This window comes from Macaca fascicularis, chromosome 2 (genome assembly GCF_037993035.2).
Source record: "Macaca fascicularis isolate 582-1 chromosome 2, T2T-MFA8v1.1".
Lineage (NCBI taxonomy): Eukaryota > Metazoa > Chordata > Mammalia > Primates > Cercopithecidae > Macaca > Macaca fascicularis.
Window position 1 is genome coordinate 11,374,892 of NC_088376.1, and position 21,854 is coordinate 11,396,745.

A 21,854-nucleotide genomic window follows, 5' to 3' on the forward strand; every position below is an offset into this window, starting at 1 on the left:
GTGATCAGTCAGTTTACGATTATGTAAAATAACATGTCAATAGTTACAGGATAATGCAGGTAGGTAAGACACCTGTTCTACTATTGTGTGATTTCAGGATTTAACTGGTGTAATTAGGAAAGGTTTTAGATCTAATTTGAACTGTCATATCCACTTTTTTTTTTTTTTTGAGATGGAGTCTCACTCTGTTGCCCAGGCTGGAGTACAGTGGCATGATCCCAGCTCACTGCAACCTCTGCCTCCAGGGTTCAAGCAATTCTCATGCCTCAGCCTCCCGAGCAGCTGGGATTACAGGCACCCGCCACCACACCCGGCTAATTTTTGTATCTTTGTAGAGACAGGGTTTCATCATGCTGGCCAGGCTGGTCTCGAACTCCTGACCTGAAGTAAACTGCCCACCCTGGCCTCCCAAAGTGCTGGGAAGATACACTACTAATCACAGTATTTCCAACTATATATTTGGTAGAAACAGTTGAAATTGCCATTGCAGTTACAGCAAAGGTAACAAGAGGTAAATTTCTAATATGTAACAGGAGAGTTGACTTTTCATCTAATTAGCACCAAAATCATTAAATCTGTATAGATATTTGCATTAGCAGAAATCCCATTTTGTTCATGTTGTTTTTAAATAAAGTGACTCATTTAAAATTTAGTTGCATTTTAAAAATCTGTGTTATGGGAGTGGTAATATTGATTCCAGGCAGGGAGATGAGTGAGACATTACCAGATGAGAGGCAGGGATGGAGCTGAGTGGTCCTCCTGGTCTCCAATGGCCTGGCGGTGGCGCGATGGGAGGGAGAGCGCCCCCTGGAGGCCTAGGCGGTTCCTGGCTCGTGTGCCCGCGGGAACCCAAGCAGTCAGCCTCTGGCCCCGCCAGGGCGTACGAATCCTTTCCTCGTTTATCCAGTATTAAGTCACGCTGTGTGCTAAGTGCCGTGGCCAGGCAGCAGCTACACAGCGAGCTGAGGTAAAATAGAGAACTAAGGAAGAATGGGGGACCCCAAAGCCAACTTGGTGACATCACACGCCGGAGTCGGACCCACGGCCCCCGGGCCACAGCTCAGAGGGGCGGGACCGCCCGGGCCGGGGCGGGGCCAGGGCGGGGCCTGTCACCAGGGAAACCGCCCTCCTAGTGTCCGCGCGCGGCGGTTGAATTGCGCCCAGCGAGACAACGGCCTGCGAACGCCAGTTAGGGGAGAGGCGTCTCGGAGACTCAGAGACACCAAGGCCCCTGCGACGAGGTGGCTGCCGCTAGGGGGCGTCAGGACGACGGACCGGGTTCGAGTTGGACCCGCCTTTTCCGCCCGCGCCCCAGGCCCGTGCAGTTCGGCATTCGCGTCCGAGAGCGGGAAAGAAGCAGTGGCCAAGGCGCCGGTAAGTAAAAGTCCGTCCTCACCGGCCGTCTGGGCCCGGTCCGCCCAGCGAACAGGGCGGCGTGAGGGTCACGGGCTGGAAACAATGCCACAGCTCAAGCCGACTCCAACAGTAGTAGCTTTTTTGTTGTTTTTTTGAGACAGCGTCTCCCTCTTTCGCCCAGACTGGAGTGCAGTGGTGTGATCTCGGCTCACTGCAACTTCCGCCTCCGGGATTCAAGCGATTCTCCCGCCTCAGCCTCCCGAGTAGCTGGGGTTACAGGCGCGCGTCACCACACCCGGCGAATTTTGTATTTTTAGTAAAGACGGGTTTCGCCATATTGGTTAGACTGGTCTTGAACTCCCGACCTCAGGGTGATCCGCCCACCTCGGCCTCCCAAAGTGCTGGGATTACAGGCGTGAGCCACCGCGCCTGGCCTACAGTACTGGCTTCTACAGGCCACTCAGGCACCGCCTGTTTCTAGCTTGGAGAAGGGGAAACCGACAATAAAGTAGCCTTAAAGGGATCCATGTTCCGGCCTGCCACCTTTTCCGATGTCAGTGTTGTCCAACTGGTGTCCCTAGAATTACCCAGAATGTGCGTGGCACTGATTGATCCGTGGTTTAATCGGCAAAACCAGGTGTCTTACCTACCTGCCTCATCTGCTCACTGCCCCTTTCTAAGGCGTTCTCACAGCCGCACACACTTTCTCTCCCTCCATTAATTCCAGTAGGTAAGATTTTGGAGTCTCCTCTAAGGTCCCCAGTTTCTCGAAGATAGCCCAAGGAATCTCGCCATTTCCTTGCCTTTTACACATCTGGATTCATCCAGAGACGTAAACCCTGACCACCACCAGCTTCAAAGGGGTCCGACCCGTGCAGTCACATGGGGCTTAGAAGGGCCCTGTACTTATTTTCGTGCTCTGCTATGGCCATCTTGAAATTCTTAATTTTTAAACCAGCACCCGTCTCCCCTCCCTGCCCCCCACACACATTTTCATTTTGCACTGGGCCTGGCCTTAATTCTCATTTTCTCAAAGGCTGCCATACAACTATAAAAATACAGTTAAAAGAGATTCTTCTGTAGAAGTGTCAGTAGTCACTAGGACATCAAGAGACAGGTGGCATGATTCTGTTAACTAGCTAGGAGTTGTTGGAATCATAAAGCCTTTGTGATCCAATGCCCACCCTCCACCCCTTCTCAATTTCGGAACCTGAGAGACTGCTTAGAGAAAACCTGAGAGGTTGTAAAGCTGAGCCGTCCAATACCAAAACTCACTGAACCACATGTAGCTGTTCAGCACTTGAAATGTGGCTGGTCTGAAAAAAGATGTGCTACAAACGTAAAACGCATACCAGCTTTTAAATTCTTTTGTTTTCCTTTTTTTTTTTTTTTTTTTTTTTGAGACGGAGTATCCCTCTGTCGCTGGAGTGCAGTGATGCAATCTTGGCTCACTGCCACCTCTGCCTCCCAGGTTCAAGTGATTCTCCCGTCTCAGCCTCCCGAGTAGCTGGGATTACAGGTGCCCACCTCCACACCGGGCTAATTTTTGTATTTTTAGTAAAGACGGGGTTTCACCATGTTGGCCGTGGTTGGCCAGGCTGGTCTCGAATTCCTGACCTCAGGTGATCCGCCTGCCTCAGCCTTCCAAAGTGCTGGGATTGCAGGCATGAGCCACCACACCCAGCCAATTTTTCTTTTTCTTTTTTGGAGACAGAGTCTTACTCCGTTGCCCAGACTGGAGTGCAGTGGCCCAACCTCGGCTCACTGCAACCTCTGCCTCCTGGGTTCAAGTGATCCTCCTGCCTCAGCCTCCCAAGTAGCTGGGACTACAGGCATGTGCCACCACGCCGGCTAATTATTTTGTATTTTTAGTAGAGATGGGGTTTCACCATGTTGGCCAGGCTGGTCTCGAACTCCTGACCTCAGGTGATCCACCTGCCTTGGCCTCCCAAAACGCTGGGATTACAGGTGTGAGCCACTGGGCCTGACCCTTTTTTTTTTTTTTTTAGAAAGAGTGTTGTTCTGTTGCCCAAGCTGGAGTGCATTGACTTAATCATGACTCATTACAACCTCGACCTCCTGGGCTCAAGCATCCTCTTGCCTCAGCCTCCTGATCACAGGCATGCACCACCATGCCCAGCTAGTTTTTAGTTTTTGTGTAGAGATGAGGTCTCACTATGAGAAACATACTCGGGCTGGTCTCAAACTCCTGAGCTGAAGCAATCCTCCCGCCTCCCAAAATGTTAGGATTACAGGTGTGAGCCACTGCACCCAGCCTAAAGTCTCATTTTTAATTTAAAATATTTTATCCATCTTTATATTAATTACATGCTTAAATGATACTTTAAATAAGTCAGATTAAATAAAATATATTCAAATTAATTTCACCTGTCCCTATTTATTTTTAAACATGACTCCTAGAAAATTTTAAATTGTAAGTATATGGGACTCACATAATATTTCTTTGGGAAAACACTATTATGAAAGTTTTAAGATATTGGAAACTTCTTATAATGTTCAGAAAAACTGCTTTCCCGCCCCCCAAAAAAAAACTCACATTGACCCTTATTATCTCCCAGAAAATACCACTACCTACTCTTATTCTATGTGATCCATATCAAACAACCTTACTAACCTAGCTTAACTCAAAGGCCTTGGCAGTTAAAGAACCACAGCCTAACTACAGATGGTCTAGGACTGCAGAATTATAGTCACTTTTAAGAGAAAGGCTCAAACTTCCCCAGCTGTTGCATTAGACCAATTCAGTTGTTGGCAGACCTATCTCTACTGTTTTGGCTGTTTGTCTCGTTTTGCATAAGTAAACTGTAAAGAAATTATAGAGAAAGGAAGAAAGACGTCATCAAGGAGGGTGGTCACGTCACCAACTTTCACTCCAAATTATATTGTTACAAACTCTGGCATTGCAGCATCCTTGGCCTTACTTCTTTTTGTCAGTCACTCCACTTAGCTTTAGTGAAGAAATTGCCGAAGCTCTAGTCTGAAGCATAGATAGGGACAGAAAATGATCTCTAAATTTAAACTTTCACTTGAGCAGTCTCCATTAGTTATGGAATATAAAATGGGTGGACTCCCGTATCTTAACCTTTCTTTAGTGTTTTGAATGGCTCTCAAAAGCAGTGTGATGCAGGAAGATGTTAGCTCTACATCAGTATGTACTGGATGAGGTCCTAACCCAGTCCTCCTAGAGCCTCTAGTTCCATGAAAAATAATAGGGAAAGAGTTCTTGCTGTTAGTTCACATGAGTGCTGGTTGTTCAAAAGAACCTGGCATCTCTCTCTTGCTCCCTCTCTCGCCATGCAACATGCCTGCTCCTCCTCTGCCTTCTACCAAGAGTTAAAGCATCAGAAGCCTAGCAGATGCTGGTGCCATGCTTGCACCGCCTGCAAAACTGTAAGCCAAATAAAATTCGTTATGAATTGCCCAGCCTCAGGTATTCCTTTACAGCAACGCAAAATGGATCCACACACGTGGTTTATGTCTTCCTCTGGAAAGATAAGGCTCTGTTTGTGAGCTACCTCACCCACGAGTGTGTTTTGCCTATTCACTGCTTACCCATCTGTATTAGTCTTCCACGCCGCTGATAAAGACATACCCTAGACTGGGCAATTTACAAAATAAAGAGGTTTATTGGGCTTACGGTTCCACATGGCTGGGGAGGCCTCACAATCATGGCAGAAGGCAAGGAGGAGCAACATCTTACGTGGGTGACAGAAGGGCAAACAACCTGTACAGGGAGACTCCCATTTTTAAAGCCATCAGAGCTCAGGAGACTTATCCATCACAAGAACAGCACAGGAAAGACCCGCCCTCATGATTCAATTACCTCCCACCGGGTTCCTCCTATGACACATGGGAATTGTGGGAGTTACAATTCAAGATGAGATTTGGGTGAGGACACAGCCAAACCATATTACCATCTCATCATGAGGCTCAGTCTCAGCTATGCTTCTGAACTGCTTTGCCTCAGGAGCCACAGTATTTGACAAAGCCTTAGAAGCTGGATCTCCACCCCAGTAGACACCTGCAGGTGACTGAAATGAGATTGCCCCATCAGGGTGGGAGGATCTATCATCATACAGCCATGTAATTTCTTAAGAAATTAAGAAAGGTTTAAGCGAAAAAGCCTTGGCAAGTTGAGTTGGGAAAGAATGTCTACCACTGGCTCAAATTACTGCCTTTCTGAGGCTTCTCTTTCACCCAACATGCAAAGGTCAATCAGATCTGCAACAGCACCTTTCAACCATGATCAACCATGATCGGGTCAGCACTCTGAGATAGGATTGAGGTGTGTACACCACAGAATGCAAAATATGTGGGAATCCCTGGAAGCGTGACAGAGGTGGGAACTGGAAGTTGAAGCTTAAGCATTCCTCCTGGCACTGAGAAAGTCTTGGTCTTGTCCTGATCTCTGGCTTTGGTAGTGAAGCCACTTGGGCCTGTAGTTTTGTTACAAGATTTTTAACTACACAATTCAACATCTTTAATAGACATAGAACTACTTAGGTTATGCACTTACATGAGCTTTGGTAGTACCCATCTCATAAGAAATTTGTCCATTTCCTTACAAGACTTTGATGACTAAGTTGACTTTATGGGCATACAATAATTTGTGATATTATTCTATCTGTTTAATGTCCTGAGACCTGTAGCATTATCCCCTTTATCACTGCAGATGTTGGTAATTTGTGTCTTCTCTCTCTTTTTTTTTTAATCAGTCAGGCTAAAGTAGTTTGGGCAATACTGACATTTTGAGCTGGATAATTCTTTGTCATATGGAACTCACCTGTGCATTGTAGGATGTTCGGCAGCATCCCTGGCCTCCACCCACTAGAGGTAGCAGCACTCCTCCAGTGGTGACAGCCGAAAACATCTCCAGACATTGCCAAATGTCTCCTGAAAGGCAGAATTGCCCCTGGTTGTACACCACTGCTTTAAACTACTTTATCTCTGTTACCATGTTTTCTGTTTCAAGCATTTTCATTTAATGTATACAAATTTTTATCTGCTGAAATTCCCCTCTGGTCATTCATGTTCCTGTCTATTTTTTTCCACTAGAACCTTCAATATATATGATTAATATATTAATCAAATTTATTTTAAGTTCCCTCTCTCTTAGTTCTAACACTTAGGTTATCTGTGAGTGTGGTTCTGTTGATTACTTTCCCTCTTCACAATGAATTGTTTTTTTCTTTTTCATGCTCATAATATTTTATCAAATGTCGAGCATCTTGTGTAGGACAGTGGGGGGTTGAGATAATCTGTGCCCCAAAATAAGCATGCTTTTTCTGCTAGGTCAGTAATGTGGGGTCTTGAATCAGTCTACTCAGTAGTTAAGCCGGGTTTGGGTTTTATTGGTCCATCTTCAGTACACCAGCAGGTTCGATTTCCTCTATTACCTTATGCTTAGGGTAGCGTGCTAGAAGGATTTTCTCAATATCCTATTTCATTCTTAGCTTCCAGCCTTCACATTGAGCCTGTACCACACAGGAGTCTCTCTCCATGCTTTTGCCTTTCACCCTGCTTGTTACTTGGTGCTTGCTATCTTGGTAGAGGAGGCCAGAAGACTATTGGTCATCCTGGTCCAACCTCAGTCTTGGGTAAGGAATGGTCTGGGCAGAATTTTTGCCTTTTCCACAGTAAGAGCTTACTTCCCTGTATCAGTCTGATTTCACACTGCTATAAAGAACTACCAGAGATTGGGTAATTTATAAAGGAAATAGGTTTAATTGACTCACAGTTCCACATGGCTGGGGAGGCCTCAGGAAACTTAACAATCTGGCAGAAGGCAAAGGGGAAGCAAAGCACATCTTAGGTGGTGGCAGGAAAGAGAGAGAGTGAAGGGGAAAGTGCCACTTTTAAACCATCAGATCTCATGAGATCCTCCTCACTATCACAAGAACAGCGTTGGGGAAACTGCCCACGTGATCCAATCACCTCCCACCAGGTCCCTCCCTCGACAGGTGGGGATTACAATTTGAGATGAGATTTGGGTGGGGACACAAAGCCAAGCCATATCATTCCCCTAACAGATCTGCATCACCAAGGGAGGCTCTCTCTAGTCTCCTGCCTTGTGCCAAGTCTTTTTCATCAGTACCCAGTAGAGATGATGGAAGAGAGACTGAAAGTGGAAGCAAACTGTCTTTATGTCTGAGGCTTCCAGGGTTTGGTTTTGTTTGTTTGTTTGTTTTAATTATTATACTTTATGTTCTAGGGTACATGTGCACAACGTGCAGATTTGTTACATATGTGTACATGTGCCATGTTGGTGTGCTGCACCCATTAACTCATCATTTACATTAGGTATATCTCCTAATGCTATCCCTCCCCACTCCCGCTACCCCACAACAGGCGCCAGTAATGTTCCCCTTCCTGTGTCCAAGTGTTCTCATTGTTCAATTTCCACCTATAAGTGAGAACATGTGGTGTTTGGTTTTCTGTTCTTGTGATTGTTTGCTCAGAATGATGGTTTCCAGCTGCATCCATGTCCCTACAAAGGACATGAACTCATCCTTTTTTATGGCTGCATAGTATTCCATGGTGTATATGTGCCACATTTTCTTAATCCAGTCTGTCATTGGTGGACATTTGGGTTGGTTCCAAGTCTTTGCTATTGTGAATAGTGCCGCAATAAACATACGTGTGCATGTGTCTTTATAGCAGCATGATTTATAATCCTTTGGGTGTATACCCAGTAATGGGATGGCTGGGTCAAATGGTATTTCTAGTTCTAGATCCTTGAGGAATCGCCACACTGTCTTCCACAATGGTTGAACTATTTACAGTCCCACCAACAGTGTAAAAGTGTTCCTATTTCTCCACATCCTCTCCAGCACCTGTTGTTTCCTGACTTTAATGATCACCATTCTAACTGGTGTGAGATGGTATCTCATTGTGATTTTGATTTGCATTTCTCTGATGGCTAGTGATGATGAGCATTTTTTCATGTGTCTGTTGGCTGCATAAATATCTTCTTTTGAGAAGTGTCTGTTCATATCCTTTGCCCACTTTTTGATGGAGTTGTTTGTTTTTTCCTTGTAAATTTGTCTGAGTTCTTTGTAGGTTCTGGATATTAGCCCTTTGTCAGATGAGTAGATTGCAAAAATTTTCTCCCATTCTGTAGGTTACCTGTAAAGCCAAAATTGACAAATGGGATCTAATTAAACTAAAGAGCTTCTGCACAGCAAAATAAACTACCATTAGAGTTAACAGGGGTTTTATGCTCTCATGCTAGTCCACACTTGACCTTTAGCAATTCATTAACAATTTTAGCTGAATTCTTACCAGCGTATGAGGTACTTGATGTCTCTTCGTCAGTGCTCATGTCCCTTTGCTCCTTTGCCAGGCCAGTCTTTCCTTGGATTTCAAGCTACTTTATTGGTCTGTGACCTTAGGTAGGGTGACCAGTTGTTCCAGTTTGCCTGAATCTGAGGAATTTCCCAGGATATGACTTTTAGTTCTAATATGGGGGAAGTCCAGTTGGTCTTCCTAACCTCAGTCCTCTGAGTTTCAGGAAAAATTATTTCGTAGTTTTCTGGTTGTTGGCATAGGAGCGATGCTCTTTCTAGGTTTCTACATCCTGGGCAGAAGACAAATTACTGAAATATTTATGCACGTTGAATATGGACAAAAGTGGCACTTGAGATAGTGAGAAACCATACGGGGGAAACATCTGTTTCTTACTAAAGCAGGGGGGTTCTTGTGAAATCTTCCCTAAAATAGAGAATAAGCAAAATCATTTCAGCATCTGCCATTCTTTTGTCTGTCAGCATCAGATTTATCTGATTGCCTAAATGAACGCTCGTTGAAGAGCTGGGTCCACACCTATTCCTTTTACACCTGTAGTCAGCATTCAACCAGCACCAGACTTACACTTTACCCCCAGCAACTGAGCATCAAAAATCTTTTGCTAGATTTTTGAGCAAAATTTTTTTCAAAATAAAAATCTGTATTCTCTCTCATCAAAGGAAAATGGCTGAGTGTAGCAGTAATCTTCGAATATTAATATTGACCATTTCTGGGTGAATAAGCCCATGTGTGTACACATGCATGTATAATCTTGCTATCAGCTGCCTGGGGGCATATTTGGTTTATGTTGCCGTGGGCAGTACCTCTGGTATTGTGTTTTTTATTTCAGATATTGTGGGAACCAGGAGTATTTCTGACTCCTACAATCATCACTAATGGTTATGTGGTAGGCAGCCTCCAGGAAATGCTCTGTATCTGGTGTGATGACGAAAGCTTTATCATGTACTCAATTACTCTTTTGAGCATCCTTGAGTATCCAAGAAAAATATAACCTCTTGAGGATCTTATGGTCTGTGTATGTGATATCTTCCTATTAAATAGTCAAGATAGTGACATTAGTACAATAGAATCAACACAGAAATCTTAAAACTGGGAACATTTATAATTTCAACAACTGTAGGCTTTATACAGCTGTAGATATAAAAATAACAGCTAAGACCTGTATTATGTTTTTTATGTGCCAAGCATTGTCCTAAATGTTTTATACTCATTGCTACACTAAATCTCTACCTATATAAGCTTCATAACAACCCTATGGTGTTGAATGTTATTATCCACATATTACAGATTAGAAAAATAAGGAACAACAGGGCTAAGAAATGTTTTCAAGGTCACACTAATAGCAAGTGGTGGCAGTGAGACTTGAGCCTGTGCAGTTTGTTTCCACAGTTTTTTTTTTTTTTTTTTCTCCTTAATGAGAAGGAGTCTCACTCTGTCTCCCAGGCTGGAGTGCAGTGGCGTGATCCTGGCTCACTGCAACCTCCGCCTCCTGGGTTCAAGCAATTCTCCTGCCTCAGCCTCCCAAGTAGCTGGGATTACAGGCACCTGCCACCACGCCTGGCTAATTCTTGTATTTTTCGTAGTGATGGGGTTTTACCACGTTGGTCAGGCTGGTCTTGAACTCAAGACCAGGTGATCCGCCCGCCTCAGCCTCCCGAAATTCTGGGATTACAGGCATGAGCCACTGTGCCCGGCTCTCCAGAGTTCTTTTTAACCACTGTGACAGTGGTCGCAAATACAGAAGACAGAAAATATTTCAACTTGCAGGATGATGTAGGGAAAGTGAGAGTTGTATATGTGAAAAAAAGCCTTTTAAATACCACTTTGATTTTAGGCCATGTGCCAACCAAGGAGGTACAGAAAGCTGAAAGAGAACTTGCTAAGGAAAATAAGTTAGCAAGTGGTACAGTGATGCCCTGGGCTCATAAGTCAACAAACAGCATGAAATATACAGACAGTTGTGCCCATTTGATAGAAATGTCATGTGACGCAGATGACTCAGTAACAGTGGAAGTGCTAAAAAAAAAAAAGAAAAGAAAAAAACTTGCAAGAACAGCCCTACCTCTGCATATAAAATACTTGAGTACTTTCAGTTTCAAAATTAAAGATTGCTCAGAAACTACTTGCCATACAGAAGAAATTTAGGATGAAAATTTTTATCAAATGATTGAGAATGTGTTAGGTCATTCTTAGATTGCTATAAGGAAATACCTGAGACTTGGTAATTTATAAAAAGAGGTTTAATTGGCTTGTGGTTCTACAGACTGTCTAGGAAGCATAGCATTAGCATCTGCTCTGCTTCTGAGGAGGCCTCAGGGAGCTTTTACTTATGGCAGAAGGTGAAATGGGAGCAGCCATGTCACATGGCAAAAGCAAGAGTGAGAGAAAGAGTTGGGGAAATGGAAGTACCACACACTTAAATTACCAGACTCACAAGAACTCACTGTCACGACGGCAGCGCCAAGCCACGAAGGATCCATTCCCACAACCCAGACACCTCCCACCAGGCCCCACCTTCAGCACTGGTGATTGCAATTCAGCATGAGAATTGGGCGGGGACAAATATCCAAACTATTAGGTTGGTGCAAAAGTAATTGTGGTTTAATACATCAGAGAATAAAACCAATGAATGGAAAGTAGAAAGAACTTTGCTTTGAAGATGACATCATGGATGTGATCAACTCATGTGAATCAAAGTAGATTCACAAATGAGTAGAATATCTCACAAACCCTGAGACTGGTTCTTGTAAGAGAATACATAGGAAAGACAGGACAGTCAACAAGAATATTCAAAGCATTTGGCGAGGGTGGAGTAGGATGATTGATTTTCAAGTCAACTGATTATTACAACAAAATATATGTAGGAGATGAAGTATTTTAGCCTAGCCCAAGGGAAATCACTAATATCCTCTCTATACTTACTGGGTAACCTAGATGATACAATATAGCTCTTATTAAGTGGCACTTATATATGTGTGAGTCTGATATTCTCACAGAGGCACAAAAAAAAAAAAAAAGAAAAAAAAAAAAGCTGGGGGGTGGGAGGGTATAGTGGTGACCTGGGAGTAAGGAGGAAAACTCAGATTGTGTTAAAAGATACAGTGCAGAAATTTTGTAGGTTGGTTTCTTAAGGTTAACTTTATAGTCCAAAAGGTAGAGAGTGTTGATAATCCAGTACAATTTGTAGACATTAATGAAAAGATACTCCATACTTTGTGCTTTACTGTAACACATTTTATCCTTAAGACAAGGTAAACAACCATTTAATGTAACAAGCTTAGCTAAGTCTTGATAATTTAGAATTTTCTACTCAAAATAATTGAGTGAGGATGTCCTTTTGTAGAACGAATTACATGTTTAAGGTATTGTTGTCAATGAGGAGGAGGAGGAGCACTGCTGTCCTAAGATCAACTCTATTCTGAGGCCATGGTTATTCTTTTGTTTAAAAAAAAAAAAAAGATTATTACTTTCCAAATAGACGTATCCCGGAGAACACTGGGTTTGAGGCTTGGTGAAGGTTACATTTTGAGTAAAGGACACAGAGGACATTGGATTGGCAGTGTTCAGTGTGTGTGGTTTTTCATGTCTCCCCAAATCCTCCCAGGAGATGTATTTAGGCTGCTAAAACCCACTGTTTTACCTGCTCAGGAAGCGAGCTTATCAAACATCTTTTATCCTCAAGTATATTATCTTGAAATTGCAGCGTATTAACTCACATGGTTGCAAAAACTGCCTTTCACTTGTCTGACCATCTGGATCTAACATTCAGTATCCATGAACAATCCTTGCTAAGCTATCATCATATCATCACTGTCTTGCCACATTGCCTGCAGTTGATATGATAATGATTAGGCATCATAACATAGAGTCATTTTGCAACAGTGGAAGGAGAGGACGTTGTAAGGGATGTGTGCATACAGCTCTCTGCAAGCAAGAGGTATAATGGGGCTGAGCAAAGCAACAGGTATAATAGGGTCCGGCCAGGTGTTACCACATAAATGGGGAGACATATCTGGACTTCAGATGTGTTGTGATGTTTACAGGCATAACAAAACCCAGCTGCATATTTTTTTGTCATAGCCTCAGCCAGTAGCTTGCCACAGGGAGGCGTTACACACAGACCTTGCTGTGGGAACTATTTGGTTGTTCAAATACCTGTCTAGTACATCACCAGGCATAGGCAGCTACTGACTAGCTGCCAGAATCAGTAACTATAATAACTGTTATAGGCCAGGCATGCTGGCACATGCCTGTAGTCCCAGCTACTCAGGAGACTGAGGCGGCAGGATGGCTCAAGGCCAGGCATTTGAAGCTGCAGTGAGCTAGGATCATGCTACTGTGCTCCAGCATGGACAACAGAATGAGAACCTGTCTCAAAAAGAGAGAAAGAAGTGTATATAAAAAAGCTGTTATAATGGTTTCCTCACAAACGAAAGGTGAGGAGGGCTTGTATAATAACTATGTTGATACCATGAATCAAAAAATGGCAAATATTACTGTTTTTTGAAGTTTTTGGAAGAATCTAATTCCCAAAAAGAGCCTATTTTTCATAAACACAAGAAACAGGTGTACACATCCCAGATTTTATTAATGTTGTTCGAGGGTTTGTGAGTGGGAATTCAAAAGCAAGCACAGGCTGCACTGCTCAGTTTAATATTATATATTTCAATTTTTTTTTGTCATTGCCTCTCTTTCTGCAAAAAGACTTCCTATATTTTCTCTTAAGGTTTTCACAAATTTCAGGCCAATTGATGAACACTACTTTCACCCACAGGTAAGGTTTAACTGAAAATAGTAAGATCTTGCTGTTGCTCTTACACACTGGATATTTTCTTTTCAGATTTTATTTGGAGAGAAGCAAGCATCTTTGCCTCTTTGGAGTAGGAAATTCTGACTTGAAAAAGGTAGGATTTTCTTCCTCTTTTTTTCAACTTGTGAAAAAAATTAAAGTGTAGTTTTCAAAAGTGGACACGTTGTTAAAAATTTAAGATAGTTTATTTTTAGTTTTGTAGATACTTCTAAATTAGGGATGAAGGCTGTAGATAGTATATCTGAATTTTAAGCAATGCTTTAAATATGGTTTTCAGAAACTTAAACTTTTCTCGTCTTAATTTTCAAAACTATTTAATTTTGTGAACTAATTACATTTCAAACTAAAGTGAAAGGAGTTATGTCTTGGAACTTGACAAACTTTTACATTTTATACTTTAGGCACTGATTATAAATCAAGGTGGCAGGATGATGGTAGACAGGATTTACGCCATGACATTTGAACTACATGATTGAATGGGAAAGGGAAACCAGTTATCTCATTATACATTAAAATAGGCACTAAAGTGTAAATGTGTAGTTTAACAATGACACCTGTATAATTACTACCCAGGCTAAGAAGTAGAAAATTACCAGCATTCTAGGAAATATATGCATATTGCTTCTAAGTAACAGCCCTTCTCCTCCCCACAGGTGACCACTATCTTTACCTGTATACTAAAATTCCTTTTTTCATACCAGTGGTTCCCAAAGTTTGGTCTGGCATCAGCTTCATCTGGGAATCTGTTAGAAATGCAAATTCTTGGGTTCATTCTCTGATCTATTACATTTATGTATTTTTTGGGGATGCATATTTATATGATAAAATATAAAGCAATGATTCTCAAACTTTAACATGTATCAGAATGACCTGAATGGCCTTTTAAAACACAGATGCTGGGTCCTACCTAGAGTTTCTAATGATCTCTTTCTATTGTCTGTTTTAATCATTGATTCCAATTTTCTTATATGCTGGATATGTTTGACCCTCTGCTAGTCATTGCACTTGAAATGTCATTTTGTGGAAATAATTGTCTGGCCTACAATTAAGCTACTTTGCCCCAAAGATCACACGTATTTGCTTTTGTTGGGTACCTGCAGGTACTACAAGTTTGGGCCCACCTGTTCAAAGTTTGATATTTCCTGGACAACTCAGAGGAGTCTCATCACATTCAGATTATTACAATTCTTGTTCACCTTCACTCTGAAATTTTGGATCCCAGATTGTTGTAGGAGAAGGTCTCCTGACAGACTCCCTAACTTTTATGAACCCAGGGTTTTGTTTTCAATCTCCTCTGTACCCTGAAAGGCTGTCAAAATGGAGGTCCTAATGTTCTGGGATTAGCAGTGCTTTCAGTGAAAAAGTGGCTTCAGGCTTGTTTACTTCTCTTGATTCTTTGCTTCTCTTTACTCCTGGCCTGATAATTCCTTACTATTTTGTAATCTCTTTGAGGCTTTTTAAAAGATTATTTGAAATATATTTTACCCAGTTTTCTAGTTGTTTTGTTTTCAGCTGTCGGACTGACCTAAATAACCTAGGCCACCGTTACTAGAAATGGAAAATAAATTAATAGGGCACAGTATTTTTCAAAGTACTGTGGTTTTTCAAAACATTAAAAAGCAATAGATGGGCTGGGCATGGTGGCTCAAGCCTGTAATCCCAGCTACTTGGGTGTGTGAGGCAGGAGAATTGCTTGAACCCGGGAGGCGGAAGTCGCAGTGAGCCAAGACGGCGCCATTGCACTCCAGCCTGGGCAACAAGAGTGAAACTCCGTCTCAAAAAAAAAAAAAAAAAAGCAATAGATGTTTATATTTTTGGGAACAAAAAGTTCTTTTTGTTAGTCTACAACTTTAATCAGACATGGGACACACAGGATGGTTTGGATACAAAAACCCTTTTTTGTTAAAAGATTCCCAGAGTTCCATATTTTAAAATATTTTATGACCTTTAACCTTATGACCTTAAATACTGATATAACCTTTAACCACTCCAGAGTGCTCTGATATTTACACAGTGGGTTCCAGAAGTGCTTCCCACAACTTCAGAAAGCCTCACAAAATGCAGAGGTGTGCCTAGTACAATATCCACTTCACGATTCATGATACTGATATCAAACACTAGGGTCTCAGTCTAGGTCCCATTGCTTGCCGCACGAAAAGAAGCAAGTGTTGCCAGGGAAGGCTTTATTATTTTACAGTTGATGTCAACCAGAGAGAACAGAGCCAAACCTCAAATCCATCTCCTTGCTCCAAGCAAAGTTAGGGGTTTATATAGTGAGGAAGGAAAACAGGAGCGCAAGGAAGAGGAGTTGATCAACAGGCAGCAGGTGGTCGAATGGGGGATCTAGTACCTCACTGTAACCACGTGCACAAAGACAGTGATTAGGGCTGGGTAAGGAAGAGGAAGTGGTCAACAGGCAGCAGGTGCGTCTCGGTCTGGGTGCAGCGATTCAGAAAGCCACAAGATGCAGGAACTCCCAGTTCCGAGCTACAAATAACAGAGGGTGCTTTTCACATCACACAGAGGCTTTCTAGCCATGGCACTTCTTAAGTTACAAGGCAAGTTATGGCCAACCTCCATCCAACCCTTAGTTGATAACTTATGTTTAAAACAACATATTGACCTTTAAACCAATATGACACCACCATTATTACTTTCACACAACTTATCTCTTAAAAATCAAAATATTGCTCTCACAAGTATAAAATTTCTTAATATAAATTTCCATTTCTTATTATAAAATCCTACTTTATGAAAAGATGTGGAGAGCCAGGACCACCATGAAGCCCACTCAGTTTAACCACTTCCTTATAGATATATCTTATTGCATCCCATGTGTTTTGTTGTCTGGGATATAGGTATTTTCCTTACATAGTAGCACATGCTCCTCCTCTCTTCCTAGCTAGAATATGATCTAAAGACATGTGATTTTAGACCACATTTATTATGGCTACCATTTCTTTGGTATTACTTTTGCATAGCTGGTCATATATAATAGCTGTATCACTGATTGCTGAGGTTGCCCAGTCAACTGAACTTTGGAAATTACATAACAAATTCTGTTTCTGAGCCTAATAAGAATTTTGAGGAACCATTTAATGGCCCTAGTTGTCTAGTTATGCCCAAATAGCTGCCACTACTGTATTCCTCAGGCAGCCATTGGTGTGCCCATGACCCCTATATCCAGTAAGTAGAAGAATGAGGAGTGGGCCTACACTTTTTGCCAAAATCCGGAGTCCAATTTTTGATATTCAATGTAGATGTTAAAGAATGGGACCCTTATGAGCACCCTGATGTTACAAGCACTAGTGCCTATTCCCGTGAACTCTCAGAATCATCTAGATATGGCTGAAGATTATGCTTAGGACAGCAAGGGTCAGGAAATGTATGTCTTGGGGTTTAGGGATAGATCATCTTCCTGGCAGCTCCAGTTAAATGGCCGAGTATGATTGCATCTGATAGAGATTTGATAAATCTCATGAGCCTCCATCTCCACATGTGCTTTCTTTCAACTGCAGCAGGCCTTCCATTTATGATCACTTAATAAACTTCTCCTTTGCATAGGCTATCCAGGTTCTAGAATTTGCCCAGTTTTTAACTTGGTACCATGATTCCCCATCTCTCAGTTTTCTAGAATGAAGTGCGTATCTCCAGTACTTGGGATCTATATCACACTGTATTTGTAGCCTCTAGACTAATTATATAACTTGGCATATAGCCAGAGGTATGTGATTCAGTATTTTCTTGAGAAAATTTAACTCCTGCAGGTCCTCTGAATCACCCGAGATGTGTAGGGCAATAAGTGTAATCATTCCTTTTAAGGTAAAACTGCCTTCATAACCATTACTATTGTACTAGAATGAGGACTACTGACTTACTGGCTATAAGCTTATTTCAGTTGGTATTATAACCAGTTCTTTCAGTTCTTTCACTGTCTCCAATGCAGATCAGATATCTCTTTGAGTTTCTTTTTAAAAGTTTCCATGAGAGTTAGTTCTAGCTAAGAGCTGTATGTCACTGGCATTGAACTGTTAGGAAATACCTGGTCAGAGCTCCTAGCCCAAAGTGTCTCCAAAGGTGAGCACCCTATCATCCTGTTCACTGGAAACTAGTACTTGGAATAGTGCAGTAAACTCTTTGTCCTACTGTAGTTCTTTATCTTACTACAGTAAATTTTTCTTAGAGAAGACTTTCACACAAGATTGGCTTCAAGAACCCTAACCAGTACAACCAGGGTTCCCAAGGGAGAGGATGTTAGACCCTGGGTTTGTTGGCAACCCAGTCCAGTTCTTTCCCTGCATTCTTGAAAGCTTTTTTTCTGAAGTGGTTAGAGCCAAGTAGTCACTGATAGAGATTGTGTAGCGGGAATTCATATACAAAGGGTAGAACAGGGTCTGCTAGATAGCTAGCTAAAGTCAGCATGTGGTAAATTTAGGAAGAACTGTGATTGGTAGCTAAAGGTTCTTTGCTGCTAATGTACGGGAAGAAAATAAAAGGATTGGACAGAAATAGTAGTGTGCCTTCCCTATCTTTATCACCCATTTGTCATTTTCAGGCCTATTTGTTATTCTCTTAACCTGTAGACTCTACAAGGATACTTATGGCTTAGTTTCCAGTGTTTTATGTTTCATGAAACATTTGTATCTCAACCACACCCCACCCTATACCCCAACTTACTTACCTACTTATCTGTTCCTTGCACATAAAGTCTCCTGCTCCTGGAAGTTCCCAGTGGGAAGGTGTACAAATCTGGGGACATTGGCCTCCCCACTAGGGCAGTTGTCTCAGAAGTGTCTGAAGTTTGGATATTAGGGTTGAAGGGCAGACAGTACAATTAGCACTCTTATTTCTTCTAGTATTTCCTTACCATGATATTTATGGGTTGCCCATCACTTTGGGCTTTTTTTTCCACCCCATTTTTCAATACCTAGACTAATAAGTATTTCTATTGAGAACTTCCTTTTTCTCTTTTTTAAATTTCCCTCTATTTTCTTTTGATTATTTTGAGAGCTGAAATTCACAGAAGTATCCTAAATTATCTTTTCCCAAATTGTTATAGGAAAGACTGCTAGTTATCTACTCTGCTATTCATTCTTCTTCCTTTTTCTTTAGCAGAACCTGATTTGTGTGGGTTTGGGGGCACCATGTACTCAGCTAAAAAACTATAGTGCCCATCCTTCATTACTGATAAGGATGGCAGTGGAACACGGTTCTTGCCAACAAGGTGTAATCAAAGGTATTGAGAGAGATACGTAGTAAAGCTCCTTAAAAGCCAGTAGCCTCACAGTGTGTAGTCTTTTGCCTTTCTTTCTTTCTTTCTCTTCTTCCTGCCTGTATGTTCGGGGAGATGCTAGACATAGAATAGACATCTCACAACAGTGAGCCATAAGAAAGAAGTCAAGATAATAACTTGGGCCACATCTGAAAAGACTGAGTTAGACACTATGTGTGAACTCAGACAGTCAGAAACCAGTCATACTTTTTGCACGCTACCACTATCCCCATTATCTTAGGGTTAGAAAAAACTGCCTTTATCATGACAGATTCATACAGTTTGTATATCTCCAACACTGTTTGCAGTAGGACTTTACTGCCGTCATTTAATTACTCTCACAATCTGGATATAGACATTATTTTGCACTGGAATCATTAAAAATAACTCCTTGTGTCTCTGTGCCCCAGGTTCATATTCCTTAATTATGGAGGGCCCAAGATCTTTAAAGGGAGTGGTAGCATGCAATTCAGTAGATGGCAATGTGGTCAATTTTGATAATTAGATAAAAATATTAGTATGCACAGCCAATGGCTTTTAAAATAGTAATAACATGAAAGTACCATGAGGTAGTTTTACAGTGAATCGCATGTTTTAAATGTATACATTCATGTTTTAAGTGTTGTGGGGATGAATTACTTGTTTTATAGATTTCTATTTTCAACCATATTTTCCTATTCTGTACTATTTGCCATACTAGAACACCGGAAAAGATTTAAGACCTCCAAATGTAAAGGGTTATTGAGAAAGAGTTGCCAAAAAAGGGTCACATATTAGTTAGATAAGTTGTAGTTTCAAAATAATATCTCCGATATCTCAGTTTATATAAAGACAATATTCTGCATATACATCTGTCTTAACTGGAAGGCTCTTATAATATTAAGTTGTTAATATTGGAGCTTTTTCTAGCTAGATGGGATAATAGTTTTTTTAGGGTTCTGTTGCTTTAATTTTTCTGTAATGAACTGGTATTACCTGTTTGTAACTTTTTTAAAAGTTGAAAAACATTCCTCTTGATGGACATTTAACAAGAGAAGCAGAAGTATGCTGCTGAGAAATGAGTAGCATCAAGTCAGGAACAGGGAGAACAAAGGGACTCCTGCCTTTGCTGCTGATCCACCAGAACAGCCATCAGACTCCTCAGACTGCTGCTGGCTCCTGAGCTGTTCCTGAGCTGCCTGTGGGATCCTGAGTGGCAGTGAGCACTCACTGTGACACCAAAGATCCTCTTTCTTGTCTTGTTATTTCTTCATGTTACCCTATCCTATTCTATGTTAATAATGTCTCCGTCTCTCTCTCTCTTTCTCTGCCATAGTGGTGTGTGGTTGACTCTGTTTCTCACCATGTCTTCTCACAAGACTTTCACCATTAAGCGATTCCTGGCCAAGAAACAAAAGCAAAATCGTCCCATCCCCCAGTGGATTCAGATGAAACCTGGTAATAAAATCAGGTACAACTCCAAAAGGAGACACTGGAGAAGAACCAAGCTGGGTCTATAAGGAGTCGCACTTGAGATGGCACACATATTTATGCTCTATCAAGGTCACGATCACCTTACGATATCAAGCTGAAAATGTCACCACTCTCTGGATAGTTGTACATGTTTTACTGGGAATATATTTTTCTCTTTTTCTATATGTTCTGTGCTAGTAGGGTGGATTCAGTAATAAATATGTGAAAGCTTTTGTTTCAAAAATGTCTCTGTCTAGAAACTGTCCCTTCATTTATTCAATAAACATCAGGATCTGTGCTATATGTCAAACCCCTGAGTAATGCTGAGGATAAATGCTAAGCCAAATAGACCTTCAGCCTGTGGTGAGAGGGATAGATGCTACTCAGATCATACAGATGTATACAGTGGAACAAAATGAGATCAGGACTACAGAGGAAAATAAGACACAGAGGAGGCAGAGTTCCTGGGCAAGTGGGGAGACCCACTTTATGCCTTTAGTATGTGTTCAGAACTCAATACAAGTTAAGACCTATAGAAGGCACGAGTCAAGCAAGTGAAGATTGTCATGAGGAGAACAAGTACTTTAGGCAGAGGAAACAGAGTGTTTGAAGGCCTCGAGCAGCAATGAGCATTATGTATTTAGGGAAGTGAAAGGAGCATAGAAAGGAGATGGCTAGAGCATAGAAAGCAGAGGGAATGACTCTAGGTGAGTTTGCAGACCTAAGTAAAGGCCAAATCACAAAGGGCTTTAAAAGTCATAAGAACATTGTACCTTTTTCTCCTAAGCAGTAAGCAACGATTGAAAGGTTTTGAACTGAAACCATACTTCAATCAGGTTAGTTTTCACACTGGCTGTGTTACAGAAAATGGATTGGAGAAAGAGACAAGAATGGTATTGGATGGAAGAGGAGGCCATTGATAAAGTGCGAATATCAGCGATCAGTTAAGGGGCAGTCACAGATTTTGTCATTTATATGGCTACTCTATTCAATAGGACATGATCCAGAAGCAGTGGTAGGCCACGGTCTAGAATTTGTAACATTTCTAGCTAGGAGTCTCTGCCTGTCTTCTTCACTCTTCTCTACATGTGGGTTCTTGTGTTTGCCATAAACTTCTGGACAGTGGTCATGTCTGAGAATTATGAACTAAGAGTTATGAGGTAATCTTTTTGCTCTTCCCAAAGTATTGCAGCCACAGTTATTAAGAGAATTGAATGAGTAATGAGTGCTTATTGTGTGCCAGGGACTATAGTGGGCACTGGCATATGGAGTGAGTAAAGACGGAGTCCCTACTTTCATGGAACTCATTAAACTGGGAGCAGATGTTAAATCTTGCAAATATGTAATACAAACTATGACGTGACTGTGAATACTTGCCTTGTCAGTTACTAAAAAAAATCTTAAGGAAATAATCTTCATGGATCTCAGTCTCAGGGCTACCTTGTATGATCATGCAGTTTGACTGTTAGACGAAGATGGCTGGCTAAGGGAGTTAATCAAGACTACAACTCTGCTAAAATTCCACTTGCCAAGCCACACCGTTGTGCAAAGCTACATCTGCCCATAGGGAAGGATGCATTTTTCTTTGTGCTAAGGTGTCACGTAGGTCAGCTTCATCTCTCCCTCTGATATCAGGAG

The 21,854-nt window shown here is 41.7% G+C and overlaps 2 protein-coding genes across 4 annotated transcripts in view; one reads left to right on the plus strand and one right to left on the minus strand.

Annotated features, from left to right (window-relative positions):
* Window positions 1–1,076, minus strand: part of RTP1 (receptor transporter protein 1) — a 139,349-nt gene extending 138,273 nt beyond the window's left edge. For both annotated transcript variants that reach the window (XM_074030792.1, XM_005545449.5), the window contains exon 1: window positions 725–1,076. In XM_074030792.1, the coding sequence (XP_073886893.1) occupies window positions 725–1,021 (297 nt within the window). In that variant the 5' untranslated portion in view covers window positions 1,022–1,076. The remainder of the gene's footprint in view (window positions 1–724) is intronic.
* RPL39L (ribosomal protein L39 like) lies at window positions 834–20,460 on the plus strand. Of its 2 annotated transcripts, none has more exons than XM_074030793.1 (3): window positions 834–1,374; window positions 13,523–13,586; window positions 20,080–20,460. In XM_074030793.1, the coding sequence occupies exons 1-2, from the start codon at window positions 991–993 to the stop codon at window positions 13,574–13,576; spliced, it is 438 nt and encodes a 145-aa protein (XP_073886894.1). In that variant the 5' UTR covers window positions 834–990; the 3' UTR covers window positions 13,577–13,586; window positions 20,080–20,460. The 2 variants fall into 2 exon arrangements, with proteins under 2 accessions (XP_073886894.1, XP_005545504.1); XM_005545447.4 differs by having other exon boundaries at window positions 1,135–1,374.
* The last annotated feature ends 1,394 nt before the right edge of the window (window positions 20,461–21,854 follow it).

Excerpts from the sequence above, each read along its gene's own strand:
- RPL39L (XM_074030793.1), top strand. The coding sequence starts at position 991 with ATGGGGGACCCCAAAGCCAACTTGGTGACATCACACGCCGGAGTCGGA. Across the intron at positions 1,375-13,522 it reads AAGCAGTGGCCAAGGCGCCG|ATTTTATTTGGAGAGAAGCA; the intron begins GTAAGTAAAAGT and ends TTTTCTTTTCAG.